The sequence below is a fragment of the Melospiza georgiana genome, chromosome 2 (genome assembly GCF_028018845.1).
Source record: "Melospiza georgiana isolate bMelGeo1 chromosome 2, bMelGeo1.pri, whole genome shotgun sequence".
NCBI classification, from domain to species: domain Eukaryota; kingdom Metazoa; phylum Chordata; class Aves; order Passeriformes; family Passerellidae; genus Melospiza; species Melospiza georgiana.
The window spans coordinates 91,353,251-91,379,986 of NC_080431.1; the positions used below are offsets into that span (position 1 = coordinate 91,353,251).

The window sequence follows — 26,736 nt, forward strand, 5'->3', positions numbered from 1 at the left end:
GACCAGAATGCTTTGTGGGACCCCCATCTCCAAACTCATGGAGAAACCCCAAAAACAACGAGCCACCTAAGAGTTGAGAGACTGGAGTGATGTCTGGACGTGAGGAACCGAGTGCTGAGCCTGCAGAGACGCGGAACACCTTCGGACCCTCTCGCCCTGACCACGGGAGTTGACCCCGGAGCTGAGACCAGGCCGACTGAGTGGGAGGGGCAACATCTGACGACACCATCTTATGGGATCAGGAGACCCAAAAGGCTCCCAAGAGGATCTGATCCCCAGCTCTGCCCCTGGTGGACAGAGCTGCGCATATCCTCCTCCTCTGAGTCACCCTGGGAGACGACGGACGCTGCAGACCCGTCGAGCCGCCCAATCCTGAGCTGATCACTTTTTAATAAAGGCATTACACAGGAGAAGAAGTCTCCTGGCCCTGTTTATTTCAGCTGGGGGCTCTCGTCCGGAATAGCCACGCCGCAAGAGGACTCAGGACTGGCCATCTTGGATCTTCAGAGGACAGCTGGCTACCAGGACCAGAGGGACCGGCTCAGGACAGCGACACAGACGAGCACCGGAGCACCGGACTGGTGAGAAACTCGGTGGCGGGAGCGGGAGACGTGCGCATGTGTGTGTGAGTGAGACGAGGGCCGGCAGCCGGACCTTCGAAGCGAGAGTGGACCCCTCATTACTGCGGTTCCGTCTTTTCGCGAGAAAAGCGGCCAGGAACAGGGGGACGCAAGTGCAATTAGTGTGAGTGAGTCGTCTCCCAAGGGGGAATAAAGGGCCCCCCCACTCCGGGCGTGCGGAGTGAATTACTGTGTATGAGTGGCACGCACCCCAAAGTCCTGACAAAGGGAGGTCAGGCACTTTTGTAAGTCTCGAGAAGGATTCGAGTAAGATTTGTCAGTCCCAAGAAGGATTCGGGTGGTTCACAAGCCCTGCAGGCAAAGTAAGTCCTGACAAAGGGAGGTCAGGCACTTTTGTAAGTCTCGAGAAGGATTCGAGTAAGATTTGTCAGTCCCGAGAAGGATTCGGGTGGTTCACAAGCCCTGCAGGCAAAGTAAGTCCTGACAAAGGAGTCAGGCACAAACCCCAGCGAAGGAGGCTGCGGTTTGCTTTTAAGTCCTGATACGGTGAAGCCTAAAAATTGTCAGGTTAGGCAAACTAAAAATCAGGCAGTTGTTTCTCCTGACTGAGGGTGTCAGACACGACCCGGATTCTTGGCCGTGGCTTCGTGTGTTTAAGTCCCGATAGATGTAAGACCTGACGCTGGGAAGTTGGGCAATCAAGAGATTGGGCAGTTGTTTCAGTATAAAGTCCTGAGCATCAGGCAGTAAATTTGAAGTTCAGTGGAGGAGGCTGGAGCTCCTCAAGGAAGGTTTTTTTTGAAATTCCCGGTCAGTAGAGGCACCTTCGGGATTTTTTTATTGAGACTTGAAAAATGGGAGGTTGTAGTAGTAAAAAGACTGGCAAGAGACTGAGGGATATACCTCCTAGTAGTCCCTTAGGAGAACTGTTAGTAAAATGGGATTCTATAGAGGCCACGAAGGGATTAGATAAAGTGAAAATGATCCATTATTGTATGGAAGCGTGGCCAGAATTAGAGCTGCAAGGAGGATGGCCTTGGTGTGGGACAAAGGATAAGTGGATGTGCCAACAATTAAATAATTATCTGACAGCTCGAGGGGATACTGATCCTGAGCAATTATTGTATGTGGCTTGCTGGTTAAAAAGTGCTGTTGGGGATGAAGGGGTGCGAATTTGTAAGGTACAGAGGAAGAAAGAGGGGAATGAAGGAGGGGATGATAGAACTAGTAAAAGATGGGACCCCCTGGATTATTTGCCTCCTTCTGCCCCTCCACCTTATAATCCTCTTCTTCAAGCACCTCAAATGGCAGGTCCGGTTCCTCCCCCGGCTGCCATCTCATTACCACCTGCTCAAACTCCTCCTTCTACCTCTTCAGCTTCTGCTATGATGAACCCAGTATCTCCTCCAGTTCCTTCTGCACCACCACAAGTGCCTACTCCACCTGCTGCATTCTCCACCCCTTCTCCAGCTCCGCTTAATATCTACTCAGGCTCTTCTCCCCCTCCTATTGCTGTCCCTTTACCTCCTTCTACCTGGGACACAAATGCCTCCTCGCCCGATAGACAGCTATCAGCAAATACACCTGCTGATGGGCAGAACATTCAGGGTAACCCAGAAAACCCTCAAAGTAGTTTGGCATCTGAAGATGGGCCATACTGTAGCACCAGATCCAAGACCTCCAAGGCAGAGAGACTCTTTCCCCTCAGAGAGGTTCCTATGGGAGGAGTGGCGGGAGGTGTTGGCTTTGTGAATGCTCCCCTAACTGCTTCTGAGGTGAGGGGATTCAAGAAAGAGTTGGGGCATTTAGTTGAGGACCCAGTGGGCATAGCCAACCAAGTGGATCAATTTCTAGGTCCAAATATCTACACTTGGGGGGAAATGAATTCCATCCTGAGTATATTATTTTCCCCAGAAGAGGTCCAGATGATAAGGGTGGCGGGCATAAAAATTTGGGAGAAAGATAACAGTCCAGGACCCCAGGTGCCATCAGGTGAACAGAAATTGCCACTAACGGAGCCCAACTGGAACCCTAATCAGGAGGAGGGTAGGAAGGCCATGAGGGAATATAGGTCTTTGATAATACAGGGGATCAAAGAGTCAGTTCCCAAAGGAACTAATACCCAATTGGCATTTGAGGGTGCACAGGAGAAAGATGAAGCTCCTGCTGCCTGGCTTAATCGCCTAAGGCGGAACTTTCAGTTGTACTCTAGAATAGACCCAGACACCCTGGAAGGTCAAATGCTACTAAAAGTCCAATTTGTTACCAAATCTTGGCCTGATATACGGAGAAAACTGGAAAAGATGGAAGATTGGCAAGAGAAGGACATTAATGAGTTATTAAAAGAGGCACTGAAGGTGTATTTAAGGAGGGAGGAAGATAAAGCAAAGGCCAAGGCTAAGATCATGGTTGCTGTAGCTAGAGAAAGTGCAGGGGGGGCGGGTCCACCACCAGGAGGAGGCAAGGATAGGTCAGTACTGTCAGGTGCAAGAGGGATGGAGACACCTCAAAGCCCTTTGAGAGAGCGACATTGCTCTTACTGTGGAAAGGCAGGACACGTCAGGAGGTTTTGTAGAAAACTCAGTCTTGATGAGGCAATAGCCAGGGAACAAGATAATTTAGGGAAGATCCTTAAAGGTGACGATTAGAGGGTCAGGGGCTTTACACTATAGGGGACCTGATGTAACATCTAGAAGAGCCCCTGGTAAACTTTGAAGTGGGACCCTAAATGAAGAAAATTAGAATTTTTGAGTAGATACAGGAGCAGATAAGTCCTGTCTCAACAAAGTACTAAGAAGTATAGTATAGTATAGTATAGTATAGTATAGTATAGTATAGTATAGTGAAAAACATCTGAAGTTAGAAAAAAACAGCTAGGTAGAAAGGATATCCAATAGCACCAAAAACTGGCCAGTAATACTTAACTTGTAATAAGTGATGTGAAAGTAAAAGGTACCTTATTGTTGTCTTGTTGTGTGCGTGAGAGTGAGTCACAAGCAAAGTCAGCCTCAACTTCCCGGGCACGTGGGAAGGGGGCAGTGGAAGTGTGTGTATGTGTGACCTGCAAACCAGGCTTGTGTCCCCCAGGTGGGTGGGGGCTGTGGCCAAAGAGTGTGTGTGACCTGCAAACCAGACTAGTGCTCCTCAGGTGTGTGAGGGAGCCGTAGCTGTGAGAGCGTGAGTGACACGCAGACAGCCTCACAGGTGAATGTGCACCAGAGGCAACCAGAGCCAGGGCCCTTCCAGGAGGCCCAGAGATGCTGAGACCTGTGGGCCAACCCCAAGGTGAGGGGAGCCACAGTGATTTTCTAGCAATAATGATCCAGTTTGTGTCTTGAGGGTGTGAAGGAATGTGTGAGAATAAATATAGACAAATTAGAATAGAGGTAATGTAGATTGTGCATTATAAGTTTTACCACATCTCCTTAGAGGGAAGTGTATTGTGTAGAAGAATGGCGTAAGAAAAAAAAAAAGAGAAAAAAATTCAAGTGTAAGGGGTTGAAAGAAGTATTTAAGCTGTAAGTGAAAGTGAGAAACAGAAGCAAGAGATAAATAGATAAGATCTTGAAAAATAGAACAGAAAAACTAGTGAATTAAATACACAGAAAAATAGGGGAATAAAAATACTTTGGGAGTTAAGTAAGCTGAGAAATACAACTCCTTGCAAAATACAGAGTATGTAGAAGTTGATGAGAGAAACATGCAAGCTATGGAAAAAGAGAAATTAACCAATAACATTAAACAGAGAAACTGAGTTTTAATAAAATCATTAAATTGCAGACCATTAATGCCTGTGTTTGAAAGCCCGTTTCAGGTACTCTTCATTACTAATTCGACTGTGCAGACCAAAAGAAAAAGGTTGGACTCACATCACTCTCACCTCCTGGCATTGGACCAGGATTCAACACCAGTTTTTTTTTCCCTCTGGCATTGGACCAGAGTCCACATCACTCTAACCCCCCCGGCGCTGGACAAGATTCATCTGCTTCACAAGTTAATACACCTGAGTATACTGTGATTTAAAGATGACTCTCAGAAGGAAGAGTCAAAAAGACTGAACTGTGTCGAAAAAAAAAATGGTATCAGAGTTCTAATATTGCTTAAAATGTTTTAAGACTGTTCTGTGTAAATTATGTTGGTAAAAAGTTTAGGACTGTAAATAAGTAATTCTGGTTAAGTTCCCCAATTTATTTCTAAAGACTCCAGGTTAATCCTCTACAGAACACTCCCCTGGGAGGGGAAACCAAAATTGGTAGGGAACAGACCAAGAGAGGTTTAACCAGAGAAACGGGTAGAAGGGACTCTAAAGAGCTTGGAAGCTTGTCCTCAGTAAAGTTCCCCAAGAGGCAAGGCCGGGTGGGCAGGCTGTGTGAGATGACCCATACCGGACTCTTGGGAAGGGTAGTGCTGATGGCTCTGATTGCTGGTGGTGCTCTGGGGAGCCCAGCTGAGCCGTGCAATGAATGCTACCAAGCCCGCTGTGAGGGGGAAGTGAGCTCCTTGTCGAGAGTCCACATCAGTTCTAACCCTGATTGTGTTAACCTCTCCCAATTGGTCTTTTATCAAAAAAATAAGAGAGTGTATTGGATAATATACAATACTGCCACTTTTAGGCAGCCACTCCTAGGAGAGTGCCCTATAGGGGAAGCCTGGTTGTGCTTTAAATGGGATGCTGCTGAAAGAAGCTCAGCAGATATAGTAAAAAGCAAAGAAATGGTGAAAATGGTAAGAAAAATTGTTTGTTACAAGTATTTATATGAGTGTACTGGAAAAGAGATAAACCCCTTTAGGAACACATTTCAGGGGAGCCTTAAACCCCTGGATTTGATCTCATCTGGCAGCTGCACCGCTAGAGTGATAAAACCAATTTTCTTGTTGCCCAAAGAAACTGGATCAAGTTTGGGAGTTCCTATATATAATGATTTGGGAGAAATTAAACAGAACAGGCACAGTGAAATAGAAATTGAGAAAATCCAAAATTGTAAAAGCCAAATTCGGATCCCAATATCTATGTTAAACAAAGTTATCCGGCTCCAGGCAGTATTAAAAATTAAGAATTCAATTATTAGGAACATTTCAAACGAAATAAAAAGGTTAGCATGTGTAAATAATGAAGATCAAACTCCTACACTTGATCCCAGTGGGTGGGAGAACCTGGAGATTTTCAAAAAGGATGTGTGGGTAAAGGTAGTTTTTCTCGCTGTGTGTGCACTTGGAGGATTGCTCTTTTTACTATGCTTATTTATCTGTTTCAGTAAAATAGTGTTTGCCGTGAAGACAAACCTGAAGAAACCAAGGAAAGTAACAAGGTTAAGTAACCGTGATTACCAAAGTGCACAAGAGATTTATAGTAGATTCAAAACAAAAATCGGGAGTTGATGCGAGCTTAGAGTTTAAGCTCGATCAAAGAAAAAGAGGGGGGACTGTTATGAACAAAAACTCGGTTAATATTTTTTTATGAGAAAAAGTTTCAAAAAGGCAGCCAGACCACTGGCCCTGCCCAAGTTCTATGTGTTTTGTTATTGTAATCACGGGTCGTTGTCGTTAATGGTTGTTTTTGTATTAGTAAAAGCCCTGGCTGGGGCGAGGTAATGGCCCTTCTCCCGGGTGGGGACCTTGCCCGAAGCTAAGTTGTACCTTTCCCAGAATAGTGAAGACACCTGAGAAGGTGGGGGGGGTTATGCAAAGTGACTCCCAAGACCAGAATGCTTTGTGGGACCCCCATCTCCAAACTCATGGAGAAACCCCAAAAACAACGAGCCACCTAAGAGTTGAGAGACTGGAATGATGTCTGGACGTGAGGAACCGAGTGCTGAGCCTGCAGAGACGCGGAACACCTTCGGACCCTCTCGCCCTGACCACGGGAGTCGACCCCGGCGGTGAGACCAGGCCGACTGAGTGGGAGGGGCAACATCTGACGACACCATCTTATGGGATCAGGAGACCCAAAAGGCTCCCAAGAGGATCTGATCCCCAGCTCTGCCCCTGGTGGACAGAGCTGTGCATATCCTCCTCCTCTGAGTCGCCCTGGGAGACGACAGACGCTGCAGACCCGTCGAGCCGCCCAATCCTGAGCTGATCACTTTTTAATAAAGGCATTACACAGGAGAAGAAGTCTCCTGGCCCTGTTTATTTCACTTCCCACAACCACCACCACAAAAATAAACAAACAAACAAAATCTTTCTGTTCTAGCCATTGTATTTGGCACCTCATTATCCAGCTCCCATTATGGCAATGCTTCTGGGGGAAGGATTTACATAATTAAACATGTCATAACACGAAAAGATTTATGCTTTTAAGCAAGACCTCAAGAGCCAAGTAAATTTCTTACAAAACACAGTAAGATTTCTGTGGATTTTTGGGACCCCAGCAGAAATGCTTTTTAATTGTAGTAAGAAGCCCTAAAGAGATCTCCAAGTAAAAAGGTAGAGAACGAAACTGAATGCGTAAGAGCCCCAAGAAAAAAATTCCCAGTACTCAGAAAATGCAGGTCTGGTCCCTAAAACTCACTGCACTGACCTTCATGGTGACAGGCTAGCACTGTGAGCAGGCTGGCCTGGTGCAAGGGAGCCAGCTCGGCCCTCAGGACTGACCCCTGGCACAGTCATCTGCAGGGCTCACCTTCAGCTGTGCTACTGCCCTGCTTAACAACAGCCCCATCGACATCCTGCTACAAACCACACTTGGTAACAAACAGCCAGGGAGGATTAGCAGCTGCTTTCTACAGTCCCAGCAGTGCCTGCCCCTGCTGAGCCCTTCTAGAGTTCCCTAGAGCAAAATTCCCCACAAAGTTCACTCCAGCTTACACACACGAGGCTGGGTGTTTACCTCACCTTCTCTCTGCTCAGGAAGGGCTGAACCTTCCACTGCAGGTCTTTCATGCACTCCAGCTACCAAATTCCCCTGGCTACAGCTCAAGCTCTTGCTTTTCAGTAGCAGAACCTTCTTCAGCTACAATTTGTGTGGGGACCCAGCTGTAGTTCATCTTCACAGAATCATACAATCATTTAGGTTGGAAAATACCCTAATATTGAAAATTTTAATGGAGTCTGACTACTATCTGTGTTCCAAAATACACTTCTGAGGTAGGAAAATTTAAGAAATACTACTTTGATTTAACACCACTGTCAGAGCTGTCATGGCAGATCTGGGGAAAAGGTCTTTTTAAGAATGCCAGGAGATGATGAACATTCTTGCCACATGCACAGAGTCCCTTGATCTCCCACTTGCACCTTCCAAACCAGATTTTTCCTCCTTGAATCAAAAGGTTTTGCTATTCTCCTGGAAAACTAATACTGCCTGAATTTATGTGACTATTCCTGAAGATGAGGAAGGGGATTTTCCCCCTTTAACCAAGAATGACACCAACAAAGAACACGTCCAGTGCTCAGCAGCCCTGGGAGTGCTGGGGCACACCCATGGGTGCAAGCATTCCACCAGCACATTTGAGAATCTGGTAAACAGTACTTGGGCTGAGTGCTGGAAAGAAGCAGAGTTACCCTTGTATTTACATTATGTGTAGGAGGTAATACAAAGACACTTAAAATGAAGTGTTGACTCATAATGACAGTAATGCAAAACCTGCTCCTAGAAACAAACCCTGTTCATTTTTGCTGGCCTTTCTGTGTCTTGACAAGAAATTAGAGAAACAGAGGATTTCATTGATTCTTGTGCAAACAAAAAAGCTTTCCTCCACCTCACATCTTTGCTGACAAGATAACAATGCATGCTCTTTCTTAAAATTCAGTTTGAAAGCACCCAGCAGTGATGCCTGAAGATTTTTGCTTTTCATATATTTTTCACATACTTGTAGTTTTGTAGACTGTTAATACATAGTCATACAGCTTCTAGTACTTTTCCTGCCCTTTCTCCCACATTTTAGAAAATAAGCTAACCCTGTCTAACTCATTCCTAAAATTCTGTTTAGTCTTATTTTCAATAAGAGGAATTCTAACAAGGACATGGTTTGCATTAGAACTTAGAAGATGTAACAAGAAAAAGGGCAAAGATGTCCCTGGACAACTCCAAGGTGCAGACCCCAAGGGTGGGTTACTGGGGCAACTGGTCTCTTATTGGATGTATCTGCTAGATATACTAATTAATTAACCTTACAAAATTTGTAATAATACAATTGTGCTTGTGTGCAGAGCCGTATTTGTGCATCGGAAAGCTTTCATTAAAGATCTCCTTTTAATATAGGCACTCTTAATATTGTTTGGAAATTTTTGTCTTTGATTTTAGGCAACAGCAGTCACCAGCCCGTCTCAGACATGGGCTGCTGCCAGTCCCCAAAAGCCTGAGGCTGCCTCCTCCTTCCCTCTAGCACTGCCTGTGACCTCACCAGGAAGCTGGGCCCTGCAGATCTCAGGAAAGCAGAACGCTCTCCTGAGTTTCTGGACATCACTTCTTCTGAACCTAGACATAAACATTGAAGCTGCCACATGGTCTGCAGAGCACTGGCTCACTGGAGCATAAGATTTACTGCTGCCCAATAACAGAGTAACACTTCGACCTAAGTGAGTCCTTTAACAGAAATTTCATTAGTGAGAAAGGTCACCTTTCTAATATCCCCTATAAACCCAATAGTATCACAGACAAATCTATTTCTACATCTGAGGAATGGCATTATAACTTCACTTGAATGTCACAGCAACACACACTGGGTGGTAGTGCAAACAATGCAAGTGAAAGCAGAATTTCCTTCAATCCAAGGCAGTGATTTTACCTCTGTAGTAACAGTTAATATTTTTTTGTCCCCCTCTGCCATTTTATCTCATTGTTTTGTACTGCTCAGCCTTAGTTGTAGAACTGTGGTGGTTTTATTTTGGAGATTCATGTGGGCAGAGCAACCTCAGCAAAGTTAAAATAGATACATAGATTTTTTAGGGTGTGGAGTAGTGGCTGCTTCTGAATGTTTTCCTGCTAGTGGCTTGTACTGTCTTCTTGCCGGCCCTTTTTGCAAGATGGCAAGCCCCATAGAAAAGGAAAATAGTTTGTTTCCTGTCATGAGCATACTGTGTGCAAAACTCATGTTGACAAAATTGTCTGTTACTCTGTTTGGTGACAGCCTTAAATTTATGGTGTTGCATATTGTTTCCTTTGGTAGCATGCATTAAAATGATCAGCTTTTATGTTTCTCCTAAAGTTTCTAGAAGACAAAATAGCTGTTTATAGAAGACAAAATAGCTGGAAGGTCTGTGTACACAGGCTTATCTGCAGCCTTGGTAACGCCTTGCTCTATTGCTCAGGACCTACTGCGGCAATCATAGAATCACAGGCTTAGAGTAAGTGACTGAATTTCTTTCCTCTAAACGTGCTCACTTCTCTTCTCAACATATTTAAAGCTTATTTCTAGTTAGGAGATATTACCATAACAGGGATGCTATTAATATCTGAGCTGTTCAAACAACCACTAGTGTTACTATTTCCCATTAGAGGAATGGAGGTAGCCAATCCCAACAATGCAGCCAGAGCCAAATGCAATCAATTGCAGACATATAAGTGAAACTTTTATGTCCTGAATTCTTATCCTTGCTCCTTGGGGGCTCTTTTGGACCTAAGAAGTCAGTAAAACAAGAAAGCTTGGTCTGAATGCATTGTGGCCTGTGAACAGCACACACAGACAGCTCCCAGGTGAAAGGGACGGGGCTGCTGCTGCCTGTTGCTGCAAGGAGCACCTTCCTTCTACTCTCATCCTTGCTGAGTGTGGGAGATGCTGCTTAGCACAGGCATCTTAGAAAGTGATGTTGGGGGCTCATTTACTGGAGAGCAAAGCATCGTCATGGTGTACACCCTCATTAGTTTTTATTTTAAACAGATATTTTTATGTTAGCCTGACAGCCCTCAAACTCCAACTTAATTGAACTGGCTGAACTTCGTACTGACTTTCTGTTCACTGTATTTTCTTTCTGCTCTTCTTATACATGGAGATAAACCTGGATCCCATACTCACATATGCAGTTCTTCCTCCCCCACAAAGCTGTTGAGCATCCTTTCATAGGGCCATTAGATGCCGACTTAATGTTAAAAAGAAGTTATTTAGGAATTGTCCATAATGAGATCATGGTCTCAAAACCTCTATAAAGGCAGATAAATGTCATTTACTTGTCTAGAATTATGGCAAAGTATGAAGCTCAAGGGTGACAGTATTTAAGATGTTTCTGGCCCAGCCTGCTCTGATGAGGCTTTCTCTAGCCATCGAAGGGCATGACATTACAATGTTTTTTATTTTTAATCACAAAAATATTCTATTCTATTCTATTCTATTCTATTCTATTCTATTCTATTCTATTCTATTCTATTCTATTCTATTCTATTCTATTCTATTCTATTCTATTCCTGGGATAGCTCATCAAGTTACAACCAGGCTTTAAACGGGATTATAGGCAGTGTGTGGGGGGTCTTGTTTTAGTTTGTCCTTGCTGTCAAACTGAGTCCAAAGTCTTCAGTGAGATGCTGTTCATCATCTGCAGGGGAAAGTCCCCCTAAGCATTAGAGAGCTAGGAGAGGAAACACAAAAACCCCTCCTCCCAAACACCACTCTGCCCCTCAGTGTTCAATGTATGTCTATATTCTAATGTATATCAAGGCTTTTAACTAGTAACAATACACAAGGTTGCCACATAAATTAAATAGCCTTCTGGGAGCTCTGCATAGGTGCTTTTGATGCAGTAGAACCAAATTTACAATGGCTTATTGCTAATATAAGAGAAGTGATGATGTTTTCTGTTAACTTGGTGGCAACTAACATGGTTTTAACTGTATTGATTTACGTCTTAGCTTAGTATGTTTCTAAACTTAGTAGTAAGGATATTTTAATGGAAGAACATTAGTAGGCCAGAGCATATTAGCATTTAATTAACAGTAACATTATTATTTCTATATCTGCTGTATGGGAATATTAAAGGATAAAGCTAACTCCTAGAATAAAGTATACTTTGCAGCATTGACTTCCAGGTACTAACAGCTAGATTAGTTTGATGGATTAAGGTAATGAAAGAATATGTTATGTTATGTTATGTTATGTTATGTTATGTTATGTTATGTTATGTTATGTTATGTTACATTACGTTACATTATGTTATATGTTATGTTATCTTATGCTATGTTTTGTTATGTTATGTTATGTTATATGTTACGTTACCCTGTGTCTGGAGCTACATGGAATAGATTTTCTTTCCTGGAGCATTTAGCTCTTTTTCCCTAATAAAGTTGGTTGCTTTTTTTTTTTTTTAATATGCAAGCACACAATGTTTCCTATAACTTCAATGAGGTTAGCATCAGAAATAGGGAAAGCAATATATCTTGGGAATTTAATTGTCATGTAGCTCTTAAAAATGGTGTTTTCAGGGAGGACATATAAATGGAAAATGGAATGAAAATTCTGCAGCCAGAGAAGGGAGGCCAAGGTCACCAAATTTGGGATTGATCCTTCAGGCTGTGTCCGCTGTGAGGGTGGTGTGGGGCAGAGGATCAGGTTAGGACCTCTCAGACCTCTTACCTGTCTGAAGGCAGTTTTTCCAGCTCCTCCCATCCAGCCATTTCACCCACTGTGGGTATGACTTTGTAGTTTCTATTAGAGGATGGTGGCTGCTGTTCACATTCACCAAGGTGAAATTTCTGGTGGCAGGCATTTGTCTTGCCATCAGCCCGGATTTCTTTATCAGAAATCAGCTTATTTGCTTTTAGTAAGAAAACCTGCTGGTCTCTTCATGCTACAAGTAATGTCATATCTAGGGGGAAGTTATGTACTATACTTTGCACTGAGCTACTGCCCTACCACGGCTGAAGTGTGAGTTCCTCTGTCTGAGATGCACCCTTTGGAGCTGTCATCTGCTCCTCTGCTGAGCTAATTCCCCTAAGTAACAGAAGAATAGTCCTGAACAGGTAGTAAATACAAACCAGTGTGACAGTAGGACAGTGGAGGAGCCAAGATGCTCTGGCAGCTGCAAGAGGAGGTACAAGTGGGGACAGGACCTTTTCAGTGGCAGATACTGCAGATCCACTCAGCCCCAATGATATAGCATGACCTTCTTATCACTTTCTATGCAGTCTTTGGCTGAAGCAGGGAGATGTTACTCTCTTCTCCTGACAGGAAAGATAGAGGTTCCCACAGGCTGAAGGAACCATCTTTTCAGTTTACTTGGTGGTAGAAATTTTTGAAGCCACACGAACCTGTGTGTGTGGCTGGCCCTAGGGCTACTTAGTAAACACCTAACTGTGTTAGTGCATGTCACTGGGTTCAAAGCCAGACAGAAATCACCCCATCTATATATGTAGGCACTTAGAGAGCTGTCAGAACAGATTAATCTTCATTTGTTATCTGCCTACATATTATGTTTTCAGGCCTTCTTGCAAGATTTTAATGAATTAAAAAGAAAAAAATCCAAAGGACCCATAGGATTCAATTATCATGTTTCCTTTCCCTCTTGCTTGTGGGCAAGAGGTGAATGGGCTTTGTGGGTGAAAGCCCAGAGACAGTCAATAGCAAGGAAACCTGGATAGAAAATAGTGTGCACCCCTCAAGTTTGTGTGGGGCACAGCCCCAAGGCAGTTGTACTGACTGGCTAGTCAAGTATTCAGAGAATGCTCTGGTAGCCTTTGGTGGCCAGGTGACTGTGTCAGCCACTTCTTCTATTGACACTGCAGAAAACTGTCTCCAAATGAACCATTAGCCATGTTTACAGCCCTTCACTGAGCATAACAGATTATTTGAATTTGAACTGTGGGTGTTTTGCAGGTCAGAAGCATTCTGGTACTTTTGTTCTATTTCTTGCTTTGCATTTAAAACACGATTTGTTTTGTGCTTTGCTTGGTATAGTAGCAACTATCACAAGATGAAGCCTGTTCTCACCTCTTTCTGACAGACTGTTCATTCACAGTGGAGAATTCCCTGAGTTTGGAGACCCACCTGCTGGTGGGTGTACCGAGTTTGGCTGAGTGCTGTGCTTTGGACTGGGGACTGAAGAAGTTGATAACTCACCAGTAGTGGCTACTGCTAAACTGCCTGCACAGTGCCAAGGTCTTTTCTCTTTCTCATTCTGTCCCCACAACTGTGAGTGGGCAAGAAGCTGGGAGATGCACAGCTGGAACAGCTGACAGCGCCTGCCCAAAGGATATCCCATACGTATTGTGTCACGGTCAGCGGCAAAAGCTCAGGGAAGAGGAGAAAGATAATGACTGTGGTGACAAGTAACCATCATGCATGCTGAGGCCATGCTTTCTAGGAAGCGGATAAATGTCTACCTGCCAATGGGAAATACTGAATTAATCCTTGCTTTGCTTTGTTTTCACATGTGGCCTTTGCTTTCCCTATAAAACTGATTTTAACTTGCTCCACAAGTTTATGGGCTGCAGATGACCCAGCATACTATGTCAAGAAAAATCTGAGCTAAATTGGCTGTGACTACATGAATCAGACTCAGTGGACAATAAATCTTCTTTTCAGGAAAATACTTTGGGTGTGCCTTTAGACAAACACTAAATTGAACATGTAACACAGACTGTAAACACTATGGCAGGGAGTCACTCAGAGAGCACTCTGGGTTAGAGATAAGAGAGATTGACCATTGAAAATATTTAACTCATCTGCACTGTACCATGTGGTTGTTGGTTTCAGCTTTTACCTCCTTCAAATAATGAGTCTTTGAGGTATCTTTATTTTGTCTTTATTCTTCAGTCAAACAATATCATCACTAATCGAAGAATGAGGTTATTGGTTCAAATACAAGTGCAGTGTGAGACAAATATGGAAGATAACACTTTGCAAATAAATTAATACAGAATAATTGCCTTTGCATAGTTCAGAAGTGAAAAGTAGGAGGCAGCAGAGCGCACGTGCTGTGAACTGACACATACCACCACAAAAACCCAAGTTCCTAGGTGAGCTCTTGCAGCTGCAAAGAAAACAAACCAAACCAAAAATACCCCAAACCTTAGAGAGCCTAACTTTTAAAAACCAGGCAGAAAACGAACTAATAAGCATTTTTTTCTTTTTCTTTTTTTTTTTTCCCTAATGGACCATGTTGCAGAAAGAGTGTTTTCTCCACAGCGAGAGATGCTTTTAGATAATCTGCCTTGGCATCCCATAGCCTGTCATACCCGACTGTGATGCTCCTTTGTTGCTCCCCATCTGAAGGCCTATTACATTCTGTCCCTGCCGAAGCTGCTCCTCTGAAAATCCTCGTCGATTCTGCTGTGCTTTCCTGTCCAGATACACACAAAAAAACCAACATACATACATATCATTCTGTGTAGGATCATGAAATCACAGAGATTGTGATCACGAAAATCAATCTGGAATTGGCTCATATCCCTTGTAATGCATTAAGTCATTTGCCCCATCCCATGTGCTGGACTGTACTGGCTGAGCTAATTGCTTTCCTGCAGAAGTAATGCTCTACTCAAAGCTACAGTACTTTAGACTTTTACTGTCCCTGTTATTGCAGAACCCCAAGGGACTTCCCCAGAAGCTGTCACAGGTAAAATATGTATACAGTTTTGTATATAAAACACAAAATAGGGTTAATTTATGTTGAGCACTATAGCTCTTAACAGCTGTAGTCCATGGGATCTGATCCATAAGACACTTACCTGTGCTGTACTACAAGTCGATACCCATCTAGAGCAACACTAAAAACTGGTGTAACTTAACTCAGTGGATTAAATAAAAGCTGAGTGTACCCAGAACAGCCGTGGGTTGGAGAAGGGACTTAATAATTTTTGCAGAGGGGACATTGGTTGTCAGCAGGACAGAATGTTTGCCTTGTTGCCATTTCCAGATCTCTCACCTCCTAAGCAATAGGCTTTGCCCCTTGAACTTGTGTCTTAACTGTATGACAGTTCTTTATCTTCTGCCAAAACCTACTGACCACTTTGTTCAGTGTCCCTGGTCTCAAAAGCTGTTTGGATCAATGAACCTTTGTTGGAGCATAAAAGAAGCCTTTTTCTCTCTGAAAATAGCACTGAAGGCCAAAGTGGGAGCTAAGCAGAAGGAGCAAAGTTTGCACTCTGCTGCCTCACAAGAAAATGTTCGTCTTGGATTCATCTTTCATTTCTACTAGGTGAGGAAAACAAGCAATTTAGGATGGAGAAGGACCAGGCTGTTGTTATCAAATGAGCCATATGAATCAGCAGAGTCCCAGACTGAGGGACTTCCAGACTCTACTCCCACATGTGTAGAATCTATTTCCCTGCTGTGTCTGTATGTCCTGTGATTAGGTTTCAGGTTACGCAGCAGTATGGCATCCAGTTACAGTTCCCCTTTTCTTTCCTATCCCTCCACTAGATGAGAATACTAGGTTAGATACCTGCTGTGGTTGAAAACCGTCAATATGATCCTCTCTATGAGGGTGAGATCCTGCACTGTGCTGACAACCCTGGCTCAAGTCTGAAAAAGCACTTAAACCCTCTGTTAGGCTCAGGGTGTTCAGGAAATTGCAGGAGATGAACTCACGCCCACGTGAAAGCCCATCAAAGTGGAAGGGGGAGAAAGATCCACAGAACACCAGGGCTGACCAGTCATTTTCCAGAATGAGCCCTCAAGGGGTGAAGTATAGGCTAATAAGAGAGCTTATAGAGGCCCACCACAGATCCCACAGCTCTTGCCAGAAAACTCACTGTTTTGGGGGAGGCACACAGAACTGTGGTGCCTCAGAAAGCAGACCCCTCTCACTGCTGCTTAATTTTTTTTTCCAGAACTCTTACACAGGCAGCAAACTACTGCCAGGATCTTCATGAGAGGATGTTTTTAGAACAACTCCTATTACCTAAGTGAATCTCAGGTTCACTGTGTCTGCCTCTATTTTAATTAAAAGAACAGGAAAGTATTCTACTGTTCTTTTCTCCTTCCTCCTAGAATTTTTTGCTATGTTGATGAGTACTTCCACAGAAAGTCAAAAAGTAATTAAACAGAGAAAAAAATAAGAACTGCAAAGAAGAAATAAAAGGAGAGACTAAAGGATAGCCTGGCTAGACTAATAAAAGTTGATTACATATATGGCTTGGATCATATAGTGTTATTTTTACCATCACAAGCCCCACCTTTAGTATATGATGGTCTTACAGATAACATGTATGAGATTTGTTTTTGGATGAGTGGAAATGGCCCAAACTGAGACTAAGAAAAGAGACGAAGGCAAGTCTACTCACCTTCCATGTCTCACACTATGTCAAGTTCTGTTTTGCCTGTCTGACATCACTCTTACCTAAAACTGAACCCACCAGATCTGTCAAATTTTTGTGCCAACTTTACACTAGTGCTTGTGTTTGCCAAGCCACAGAATAACAAACAGCTGTGGATCCAGGAATCTTGCTATGCAAGGACGGGGACGTCAGTTTGATGGCACTGGGAATGTGAGACACTGGCAATAGAAAGTTAAATGGCTTACCTCAAGTGCGGCATTATCCTAATCACTGTAGATCCCTGCATGGATATTCTTACTCTGTTTGATACTGGTCTCTCAATTGAACTTAAGGCGATTAAAAATCATCCTGAAAGCCCTGAATTATGAGTAATACTGGGTGGCAGTGAGAGGGTTTGGTCTGCTTGAAGGGATAGGGAAACTACTCAGGAAACAGCTCCTGACTGGCAACATGCCGTAACACTGGTTTTCCTTAAGGCAGCAATTATAACATGGTGCTTCACAGGGACTGTAATGGATATGGATTGGCTATCCAAGTAGCATGGGTTGGACAGACAGCTAGAAGAGAAGGGAGGTGATCACATCTTCATCCATGCCAAAAAAAAACTGTTCCCACCCACAATTAAGAGTCCAGATGAAAATTATTTTTTCTATGTGGGACTTCGTTTTAGTTACATAAAACAAATAAGCCTGTCTGGGTCATAGTGATTTCATGTCTGGTTTATATTAAAGAATGTAACTGGATTTGAAGTATATAAATTTTAAACCTAATTATATTCCATAAATATAAATCTATTTGTGCAGTGTATTAAGTTAATGTAACCTGATTTCATAAAATCAGGTTAAAGCAAAACTTACATAGGAGTTTGCATTTATTCACCTGAAATTCAAATCTCAGATTTAAACAGAGTTTAACCAGCTTGGTGTTTAAGAAAAAGTGAAGTTTGCTTTATTTTTGCTGAGCCTCACCTAGACATCAGAAAATTCAAGCAAAGAAAAGACAAGCAGTCAGAAGTCTTTTTGCTAACCTGCCTTCGACATTTCTGTGTAAGAGATACTCTTGGATGGCAGAAACTTATGTCAATAATATGCCTGTGGGAGGATTTCCTTTTCTTCCTGTCCCTGCTTTACAGCCTCCCCAGCCAAAATAAATAGAACTTCAGAACAAATAAACAGCTTTGCCAAGACAGAGACTTCTTCACAGATAAGCAGTGCTCCCCAAGAATTAAGAAGCTTAGGAAATTAAATCATTTTTGTCTGGATGAAAAAAGTATAGAGACTTCATGCTTATCTTTGCTAAGTGAGAGGGTTGCTACTTGAGGGTTTACAGACATCCTCAACAGCCTTGTCTTCCTTAGTCTTTCGGTCTGCTACCTGATGTGAGAGAGCAAACCTGATGACAAATGTACACTTTTCCTGCTTCCCGTCTGTAACCTCCAGAGAGAAAAACCTCACTATTACAAGGAAACTTGGGAAATATTCTTCCCTTCCTTTCTGAATAAATTTCCTGAAAGCCTAAAGGCAGATGATATTACTAGCTTCCCAGGGAAGACAGCTGTGGGCAGCTGAGATCTGGATTTTACCTGTGGAACCAGGACGGATCTCCTTTGTAGCAGCCATCATCCTTGGTGACTGCCAAACTGCCCAAAGCCATTAAGGTTCTCTGCACTGCTGCCATGTCCTTCCCTAGAAAGCCAGACAGTGAAATTAATGTAGGAAATCTTTGCTCAACAAATAGCTTGGCACATTGAAAACCAGTTTTATCTGATGTATTAACTAACTCTCCCAGGTTCCTGAAGATGCGCATTAATAGAATTATAAATGCTATTTTACCATTGCTGAAATGAAAATACTGACATGCAAGAGCTTATTAAAGTCAACAAAGGGATGGAGTTAAAGCAAAACTTACTTTTTCAGGCATTTCTAGATTTCCAAGCCTTTGATTATTTTAATGCCTTCCTCCATACCATTTTAAGTCTATAGAATCACTTCGACAAAATTTTCTCCTAAGGAGAGATTATTCTGGTATGCAAATAATGGTAATATAGTCAGTAAAATGTGGCTGAAGGAGAATAGTGTGTTAAATAGTGTGTGGTGTGTCTCAGTTTATTCAGAGTCAGTTTAATCCCTGTGGTAACAAAGCTCACAGCAGAGATCCTGTGCAGATAAATTCTATAAGTCCTTCCCAAATTAACCATCAAAGCACCTTCCTAAACCTTCCTGCTTACTATGATGCTATTCAGTTTCATACCTTTAATTTTTCCCATTTGGTCCACTATTTTCCCATGTTCTCCCTATGCTATCTTACGTCATTTCTCAGTTCACAAAGTCAGGGCTTGTCTCAGCTTTAGCCAAATAGAAGTTACATAACTCATTACCCAATCCAGACATGCTACCTTTTGGAATACTTTCTAGTGAAAATAAGTTGCAAGCAGGTATTTCCAATTTGTGTGAGGTATTAAGTTATTGGAAATCTGCCTTTTGCCTCTCCCTTATGAAATTCTTCCATAAGCATTTTTTTTACTCCCCTTGCCTCTTTCATTCCAGTTCTTTCTCTTTCCTAAAGTAATGTGTCTAGTTAACAGATCTGATTCTGGCTCTTCACATGTGAAAACAAGCAATTCAGAAAAGAAGAGACACCAGAGGCACGATGATAACAGAATTCAGAAATACCTCCAGTGGAACAATATTAATGGGCATCACTGTAGATGAGTTGGAGTGTAGAGGGAAGGGAGCAGTGAACACTCTGTGTTTCTGTGGTGCATCACCCTTATTACAGGCAGATGTAGTCCAGGGCTCTGTAACACAGTGGCTGAAGTAAGGACAGCACACTAAAGCTGAAAACATCTATCAGCTTCCAACTGTGGCTGTCATACAGACTACTAAAGTTTATAAAAATCCTATCTGCAGGGGACCATTTGTTCATAAAATAAGTTGTCAGCCCTCCAGAACTTATTTATTTTACTGTATTTAAGGCAAACTGCATCAGAAGGGTCCTTGCTGGGGAGGGCAGCCACAGAGCCGACATTCCCCACATGCACATCTGCAGGCGCACCCAGAGGAGCATGAGGCAGGAACCCCGAGAGCTCCCACAGCAGCAGATGTACCATATGCTGTAACAGATGCCACATACAATGTCCTTGGGATCCCTCCTGTATAGCAGGAGAGCAGTGACTGCCTGGGATAAAAAGAGATGTGGAGAAGGATTTAAAAGTGAATCAGCTGAATAATGATGGCAAGCTAAGGAAAAAAGCAAAAAGAACAAAAGACAGGGAGTGACATATGATGATCAGCCTTGCAGAGCCATCTGGCAGCCCCTCCATGCTCTGTGCTCAGCTCTGCTTTATTTGTCACATTTGAAAAGTGGGAGATGCTGCAGGGGGAAAACTGGGTAAATGGGAGCTGAATGACGTGTGACAAAACAAAGCCACAGCTCTGCTCTTCAGAGACTCCTTGCTACATAAGAGGAGTGCTGTGGGTGAGGGAAGACCTGAATCCAAGTGGTCTTGTGTTACTTGCCCTCCTCCAGCAAAGGATACAAAGGGCTTGATGGTCAGCATAATAAAAAAAAAAAAGCAGGGAAAAATTTTAAATTTTCAGTGCAGTTACCTGACAGAAGGGATCATACACCTTCCCTGAAGCCAAGTTCGACTCTGGTATTGCAGCAAATTGTAGTCAGTGCCTTCCCTCAGCTCCAGTACTTGTTTATTGACAGCCATGTGGGCCGCCCACCTAGCTCACAGCTTCAGCCTCTCTTCAGGGACCCACACTGATGACACTCCTGCATCTCAGTGTCCTCTGCAGTGTGCTTTGAATAGCACAGCGTTGTATAGGAATTTGGCACTGTTTTTAAAACAAGGAGGAAGGGGTCTCTGCTCAGTTCTTGCTCCAAGCCTTTCTCTTTAGGCGAAACCTATCTGGAAGGACCTCCTCTCCAAGTCCAGAAAGGAGAAAGTTCAAACAAAGATGGAGAACCGCTCTGCAGAGTACTCCTGAAATGCTTTTTTTGTAAATGTTGAAAAAATACCCAGTGGTTCAACTGCCTGTTTCCTGCCTGGAAGTATATCAAGGAGGGATCTGTAAAAGGCAGCAAACATGTCTTGGGTGTGGATCAGGGAAAGCTGCTCAGCACAGTACATTTATGCAAGATGGGGCCAAAAAAGAGGTGATACTTCCCCTGGATCAAGAAGCCAAAGAGATGAAGAAAAGTGCAACAGATGGACTGAGTGAACTTGAAACAGCCAACAGTAGATCATATCCTAAAATATTTTCATTAATCATTGCTAAGAATTTCAAAGCAAAATCTCATTGGAAACAATTAGTGCCAGGGGAAAGCTGTTTTTCAGTCGCCCACTTTTCTTTCCCTATAAACCTACATTGCCATTTCTCTTTCTAAAGAGATTATGGTGTGAAGTGTAGGAGTGCTGCAATTATGAAACAGTGAAATAGAGATTGTTCTTTCTGCCCAGCTAAGGCATCCCTGTCCAGACAATTCAGCCCTGAAGCAGCACAGATGCCAGAGGTCAGAGTTACATTGAGACACAAAGAGCTCTCCCTACTGGACAGGCATACTATGTCATCCCAGCACTGAAATGAGCAGCAGGAAGGATGAAAAGGGAGTGGGAAAGTGAGGAGTTACAGATTAGGTCTGGGAAGTCTTAAAATAACAGTGAAGAAAAACCTTGTATGTCTTCCTCCTAGGATGCAAGTTCTGTTTTGACTTCCTGTCCTCTAGAAGTTACTATTTTTTCACCTTATGTCTGTTGAGAAAAGGTGATGAGTGAAAGGAAATTAGGAGACAGCCACTAGCAGTAAGAGCATTATGTCTTCAAAACAAGTTCTTTTCCTCATAAGGATCAATGTACCATATTTTCATATGCATGGTGGGAAGCCATTATGAGTTGCAAAAGACTGTAAAGAACATCTGAAATGAGCAATTATCATCCCTTACAAGTTAGGAGCTTCTCTCTCAACAGTCTACTAGGCTGAGGGGTGGGAAGGTGCTACTTCAGAGAAGTGAAAATCCCTTCATTTAAGACATGTAAAGATAGATTGCATAAAACACTAAAGACTAAATTGGAAGAAACAATCCTGCCCTTGTGCCAAGGGTATGGATTTGCCGAGCAAATCTGGCACTCTGAGACATTTACAGATCCCAGTAACGCCATCTGTCAGTATGTCCTTTCCCTCTAACCCATTCATGAAGAGCTCCCTAGTCTTTCATTTCTCCAGCTGTCCTTCAGAGGAATGACCTCTTCCACATGTATTCCAACTGCCTGTGAAAACACACCCCACTTATTTCTCTTGATGTGTACTCCTACACAAACTATGCTGGCCAGCTTTCTCAGTGGATTGTTTTCCTCTTTCCACTGTTTGGTTCTCATGGAAGATTTTTGACCCTTTCATATGTGCCTTTCACTGCTCTGCAGCTGTCTTTGCTCTGAGTGCTTAGCCAAAGCATCGCATCACCCTGTCCAGGGAGATGCAGGATATACAGTGTGTTTGGTTTGAGCACCAGGATGGGATGTACCACCATAAAAGTGAGCAAAACCAGCTCCATGAATGCACAAATGACTCAGCTCTTCAGCAACTAGAAGCAGTTTCCATTTTCAGCCTGGGAGGGAGACTTCACCTGCCTTACTGTAAAACCACAGAAGCACGCCGAGGTTTTTTGCTCTTGCCAGTGACCTCTCCTAAAAGTCTCCTTAGAGAGAGAAGGTCAGCTAACATGGCATTAAGCAGTGAGTTTTGTTTCTCACGAGTCATAAATGAACCCTCATTAGCTTCATAGAGGCACATATGCTCCTGGGAATGCATTTCTTAGCTCCAATTTAAGCTTTGCTTATAATTTGAAGACTGCAATAAAATTTTGTCATCAGAAAATCAGGGTTTTCGATATTCTTATTAGGACCTATTTACTTTAAAATAATTAGCAGAGAGAACATTTTTTTTATTAGGCCTGTGAATTTCTATCAGAATGATGGGGTTTTGGATAACATGTGAGTTTGGAAGGGTTCTGTTATGCCCTCAGGGCAATATAAATCCCTCAGAAGAAATAATGCAGCACTGGAAGAACATGGAAATAAGGTAAGGCAAACAGAAAAAAAAGATAATTACATTAGAGAATATGCCAAGACAAAATGCACATCAAAGCAAAGTAAAATGAAAACTGTAAACTGACTTTCAATTTATTATTTTTACCTTCCCATAAATCCACTGTCTGGAAAATATCTGTTGTTCTTACTCCGTAGATTTCAGCAGCTTTTAAGAACTGAGATATTTGTTCCATCTGCTTGAAAGCCATTTTTGATTCAGAAATCTTTGCAATAGGCTCATTTCCCTTTGGATGCAAACTGTTTATTAACTTGCATAACAGCTGAGAGATAAAGACAGAAACAAAATTAGAAAGCAGGCACCAAACTAGAAGGCAATTTGTGCTTATTAAGTGATGTTGCAAAATGCTTTTGGCCTGGCCAGTTTCTGTTAGGGACATAATTTCTTCAGTTAAAAACAAAAAGTGAATTGATAATAATCAAAGTGTATTAGAAAAGCATTAAAGCTTTCATTAAATGAGGCAAAAGCATAACCATATAAATCCTAATCTGCTAGAAACAGCAAAGCAATCACTGGTAGAGGTTATATAACAACTGACAGAGAAGAAGCCGAATGCCCAAAAAATAAGCAATATCAATTGAAATGTTGTTAAAGTCACTTTGGCAGAGATTCAATGATTAGCATAGTCTTACAGCTGCTGCAAACAGCAGCATCTGCCTGTTGTTCAATAAACCAATGGAATACAATGTTTTAGCTACAGAATTATTCCCAAGAAGACAGTTATGACACAATCCTGTCCTTCAAATTTGCTATATCTCTTTGCCTTTCCTTGTCAACACTGATTATTTCTTTAAGATAAAAGTATACATCTTGTTTAAAAAAAAGATCTCATTTAACTGCATGAGAGAAAAAGCTGAAGGAATGAGTCATACTTATATATAAAACATGCATGACTCATAAGAATCATAAATATTGTACTGATCTCAGTGTACTAGTAGGATAATTTATATTCTGATATTAAGACTCTTGGTCAAAAGGAAATAAATCAGATCCTAAGATGTATATTTCTGCACTGACCATGAGCTCTGATCAATTTATCTAAATGAAGACAGAACACAGGAGCACTGTGCAGATAAAAACATTCAAGTGGGCAATTGGACAAAACACTCACTGTTCCATCCATCAACCAGGTCTGAAAATGTTGCCTTCCAGGAGGAGGGTGCTCTATCTGTTCTCCACACTGTACAATAATCCAGTTCACCAGTCTAGACTCTAATTCCGCGTCGTATTTCTGTTCAATCTTTTCCTGAACTTCTCGGCTTAAGCCATAGCTTGGTCCTCTGTTAGCCATCTCTGGAAACAAGGGAGAACTTACTCAGTGGGCAGAGTCACAGTCCACATCTTTGAAGTATGCACAGGAAAATTAAAGAATAAAAGATTGAGCAGCCTGCCCTAAATGTTAGACAGTTGAACAGATGTTCATCAGCACTGCAAGTAACTGTATATGCACCGGGTTATAGCTCCACAGAACAGGGGAGGGATCAACGAGGGAATGTCCTTTTCCAAAAGCACAAATTAGCTACATCTTTTTTAAAAGGAAGGAGTAAACAGCAGTCCTCCCTACCCAAACACAAAAACAGAAAAAAGCAAGATTTCAAACACAGTAGGTTTTAAAGAGAAGCTTCTACTATGTTTATAGAGAATACAATAGGGTTGTCAGATCAACATTACAGCTGCCTGCAAATCCAAAAGCACTTTAAAATTGCCTACCTAATACTTGCTAATAAGAAGAAGGTTGTGCATGGGAGCTCAAGCAATCCGATTAAAGATGCAGAGTCTTCCTCAGCAGAGATGCAAGGATGGATATCCAGAGATCAGCACACTGAAAAGCGAAGATGAATTTAAGAGATGCAGGCTGTCACAATGCCCTGCTGCTGCTGCAGCATTGTGGTTTGAAGAACAGTATATTGATTTGATTTTCCTCACATATAGGGAGGGTCAGAACAGGGGCGTTGCTAAGAGCCATTAAAGAGACCTGCCTCCTCAGTCACAGCCCAGGGAGCCTGTTTATCTCGCCCATCTGTGGTCTGTTTTCATGCATCTCTCCTCAGCCTTGCACTGCTCACCCCACTGGCTCAGATTTACTCCACCTAGTCTGCATCGACCCAAATTGCATCAAGCATCCCAGTAACAGATAGGCAGAAACACAAATATAGGCACTCTGTTAAATGCATGTGACAGAAATTACCACACATCTAGTTTTTTTTAGCCATAAGCCAGAAACAAACCTTTTTTCTCCCTGTTCTGCACCTCAATAATAGGCTGAGAGTGTGACAAATAATTTTTCCTATTCCCAGTTCAAATGCTGATAAAAAGTTTGAACAAGGGGATAATAGGATGGAAAGTGAAAGAAAAGAAGGCAGGTAGTAGAATATTATTATCGCCCTCTCATCAGTATATATTAGAAGGCTATCAAATAGTGGAATGGTGTCCTGAAAAACAACTCAAACCACTGAAACCAAGGGGAAATCATGGAAAAGTAGCAAACCTACTATAAAGCACAAGGATTTTACTTTCTGCTGCTATGAGTCAGCCTACCTCCAGCGATAGAAAAGCAGCTAGGCCCATGTACAGTCGTTTAAATTTTGATTATATCACTCATACAATGTAGAAGGGGAGAGAAGAGTTAAGATGAGACTTTTCTTGTGGTCTGATTTAATCCTATATTAAATAAAATCACTTTACCTCTTTCTGAGCTCTGCAAGACTGTCAAATATCTTTCATTCATGCTGCATTATCCACTGTAGTAGGAAATAGTTTCCTTTTAGCAAATGAATAATGTTCAGATTGATATGCAAGGAAGTTGATAAGCCCAAGATGGACACATAGTCAGTTTGGCAAACAAAAGTCCTGCTGCTGTATTCAGAAAGGAAAAAAAAGGGAGAAAAGCAATACAGCTCCGTGTATATCTGTTTCATAATGGGCTCTTCATCCATTACTTTCTCATTTTAAGATTCTGAATTCTCAGACATACTGCTTCTGATGCTGCTGGGCTTGAACAGACTCAAAAGATGAAAAATTTAATAGATGATCTAATTCATTGTTGTCCTCCACAGGCATTTCATTTAGTGCTTTCTCTTCTGTGCACTGGTAGCTCTAAACCCCTATGAAGCACTTGATTACATAACTCAGAGCATGCTACGTGACAGGGCCACCGCTTGGGCACTTTCTGTCTCAGTGAACATGGGGCTGAAGGCACAGCGGATGTGCAGGAACTAAGGCTGCAAGCCCAGCCTGGAGATCAGAGAAGGAACAGGCTGCAGCTGTAACAGGAATAGGTAGTATATTAATTTGACATCCTTTCCTTTCAAGCAGCTGTTAAGGGCTGGGCTTCACACCCTTTGGCCAGTGGCACAACCAATAACATTTATTTTGCACTTTCATTTCTTTTTGTGTTTGTCTGTTTAGAAGGGAGCTACTTAGGGTGCCTGGCAGTTTCTGGTCATCTGGTCACACCAGGGGGCTCAGTGCTCCTTGGCAACAAGATTTCGTGAAAGTCACGTACTTTTGCATCAGCCTCTGTTTCCTAACTTCGGGGTAGGGACGAGTAATTTAACTCTCTGAAGATACAGAGCAGAGGTCTCACCCTTCACAGATGTTGGCTGTGCAATCTGTTCTCGAAGGACCATTCCACACTGGGAAAGCTTGAAAACTTGCCCATCAATATCAATTTTTAATAAGCCTTTGAAAAACCCGGAAACAGCAGAGGATTGGAAAAATGCCAGCTCCCCACCAATATTTTCCGAAGTACCACTTAAACAAATCATAAGCCTGCTTTCTGTGCCATCAATCCTGGGGAAAACAATAGATTTTTTTTTTAAGTGATAATGTTGATGCAATTTACTAGATGCTCTAGTAATATATTAATAATATAGTAATAGATGCTCTAGTAATATAT

General features: G+C 42.4%; 1 protein-coding gene across 1 annotated transcript; it reads right to left on the reverse strand.

Moving 5' to 3' along the window:
- Positions 1–14,233: 14,233 nt before the first annotated feature.
- Positions 14,234–24,758, reverse strand: TAGLN3 (transgelin 3). Its single transcript, XM_058045407.1, has 5 exons — positions 24,549–24,758; positions 23,950–24,131; positions 22,926–23,100; positions 18,308–18,410; positions 14,234–14,786 (listed from the first exon to the last, which is right to left on the reverse strand). The coding sequence occupies exons 2-5, from the start codon at positions 24,127–24,129 to the stop codon at positions 14,645–14,647; spliced, it is 600 nt and encodes a 199-aa protein (XP_057901390.1). The 5' UTR covers positions 24,130–24,131; positions 24,549–24,758; the 3' UTR covers positions 14,234–14,644.
- Between the last annotated feature and the right edge of the window lie 1,978 nt (positions 24,759–26,736).

Excerpts from the sequence above, each read along its gene's own strand:
- TAGLN3 (XM_058045407.1), bottom strand. The coding sequence starts at position 24,129 with ATGGCTAACAGAGGACCAAGCTATGGCTTAAGCCGAGAAGTTCAGGAA. Across the intron at positions 18,411-22,925 it reads GACAGTGGATTTATGGGAAG|GGAAGGACATGGCAGCAGTG; the intron begins GTAAAAATAATA and ends CTGGCTTTCTAG. Across the intron at positions 14,787-18,307 it reads GATCCGTCCTGGTTCCACAG|GAAAGCACAGCAGAATCGAC; the intron begins GTAAAATCCAGA and ends GTATCTGGACAG.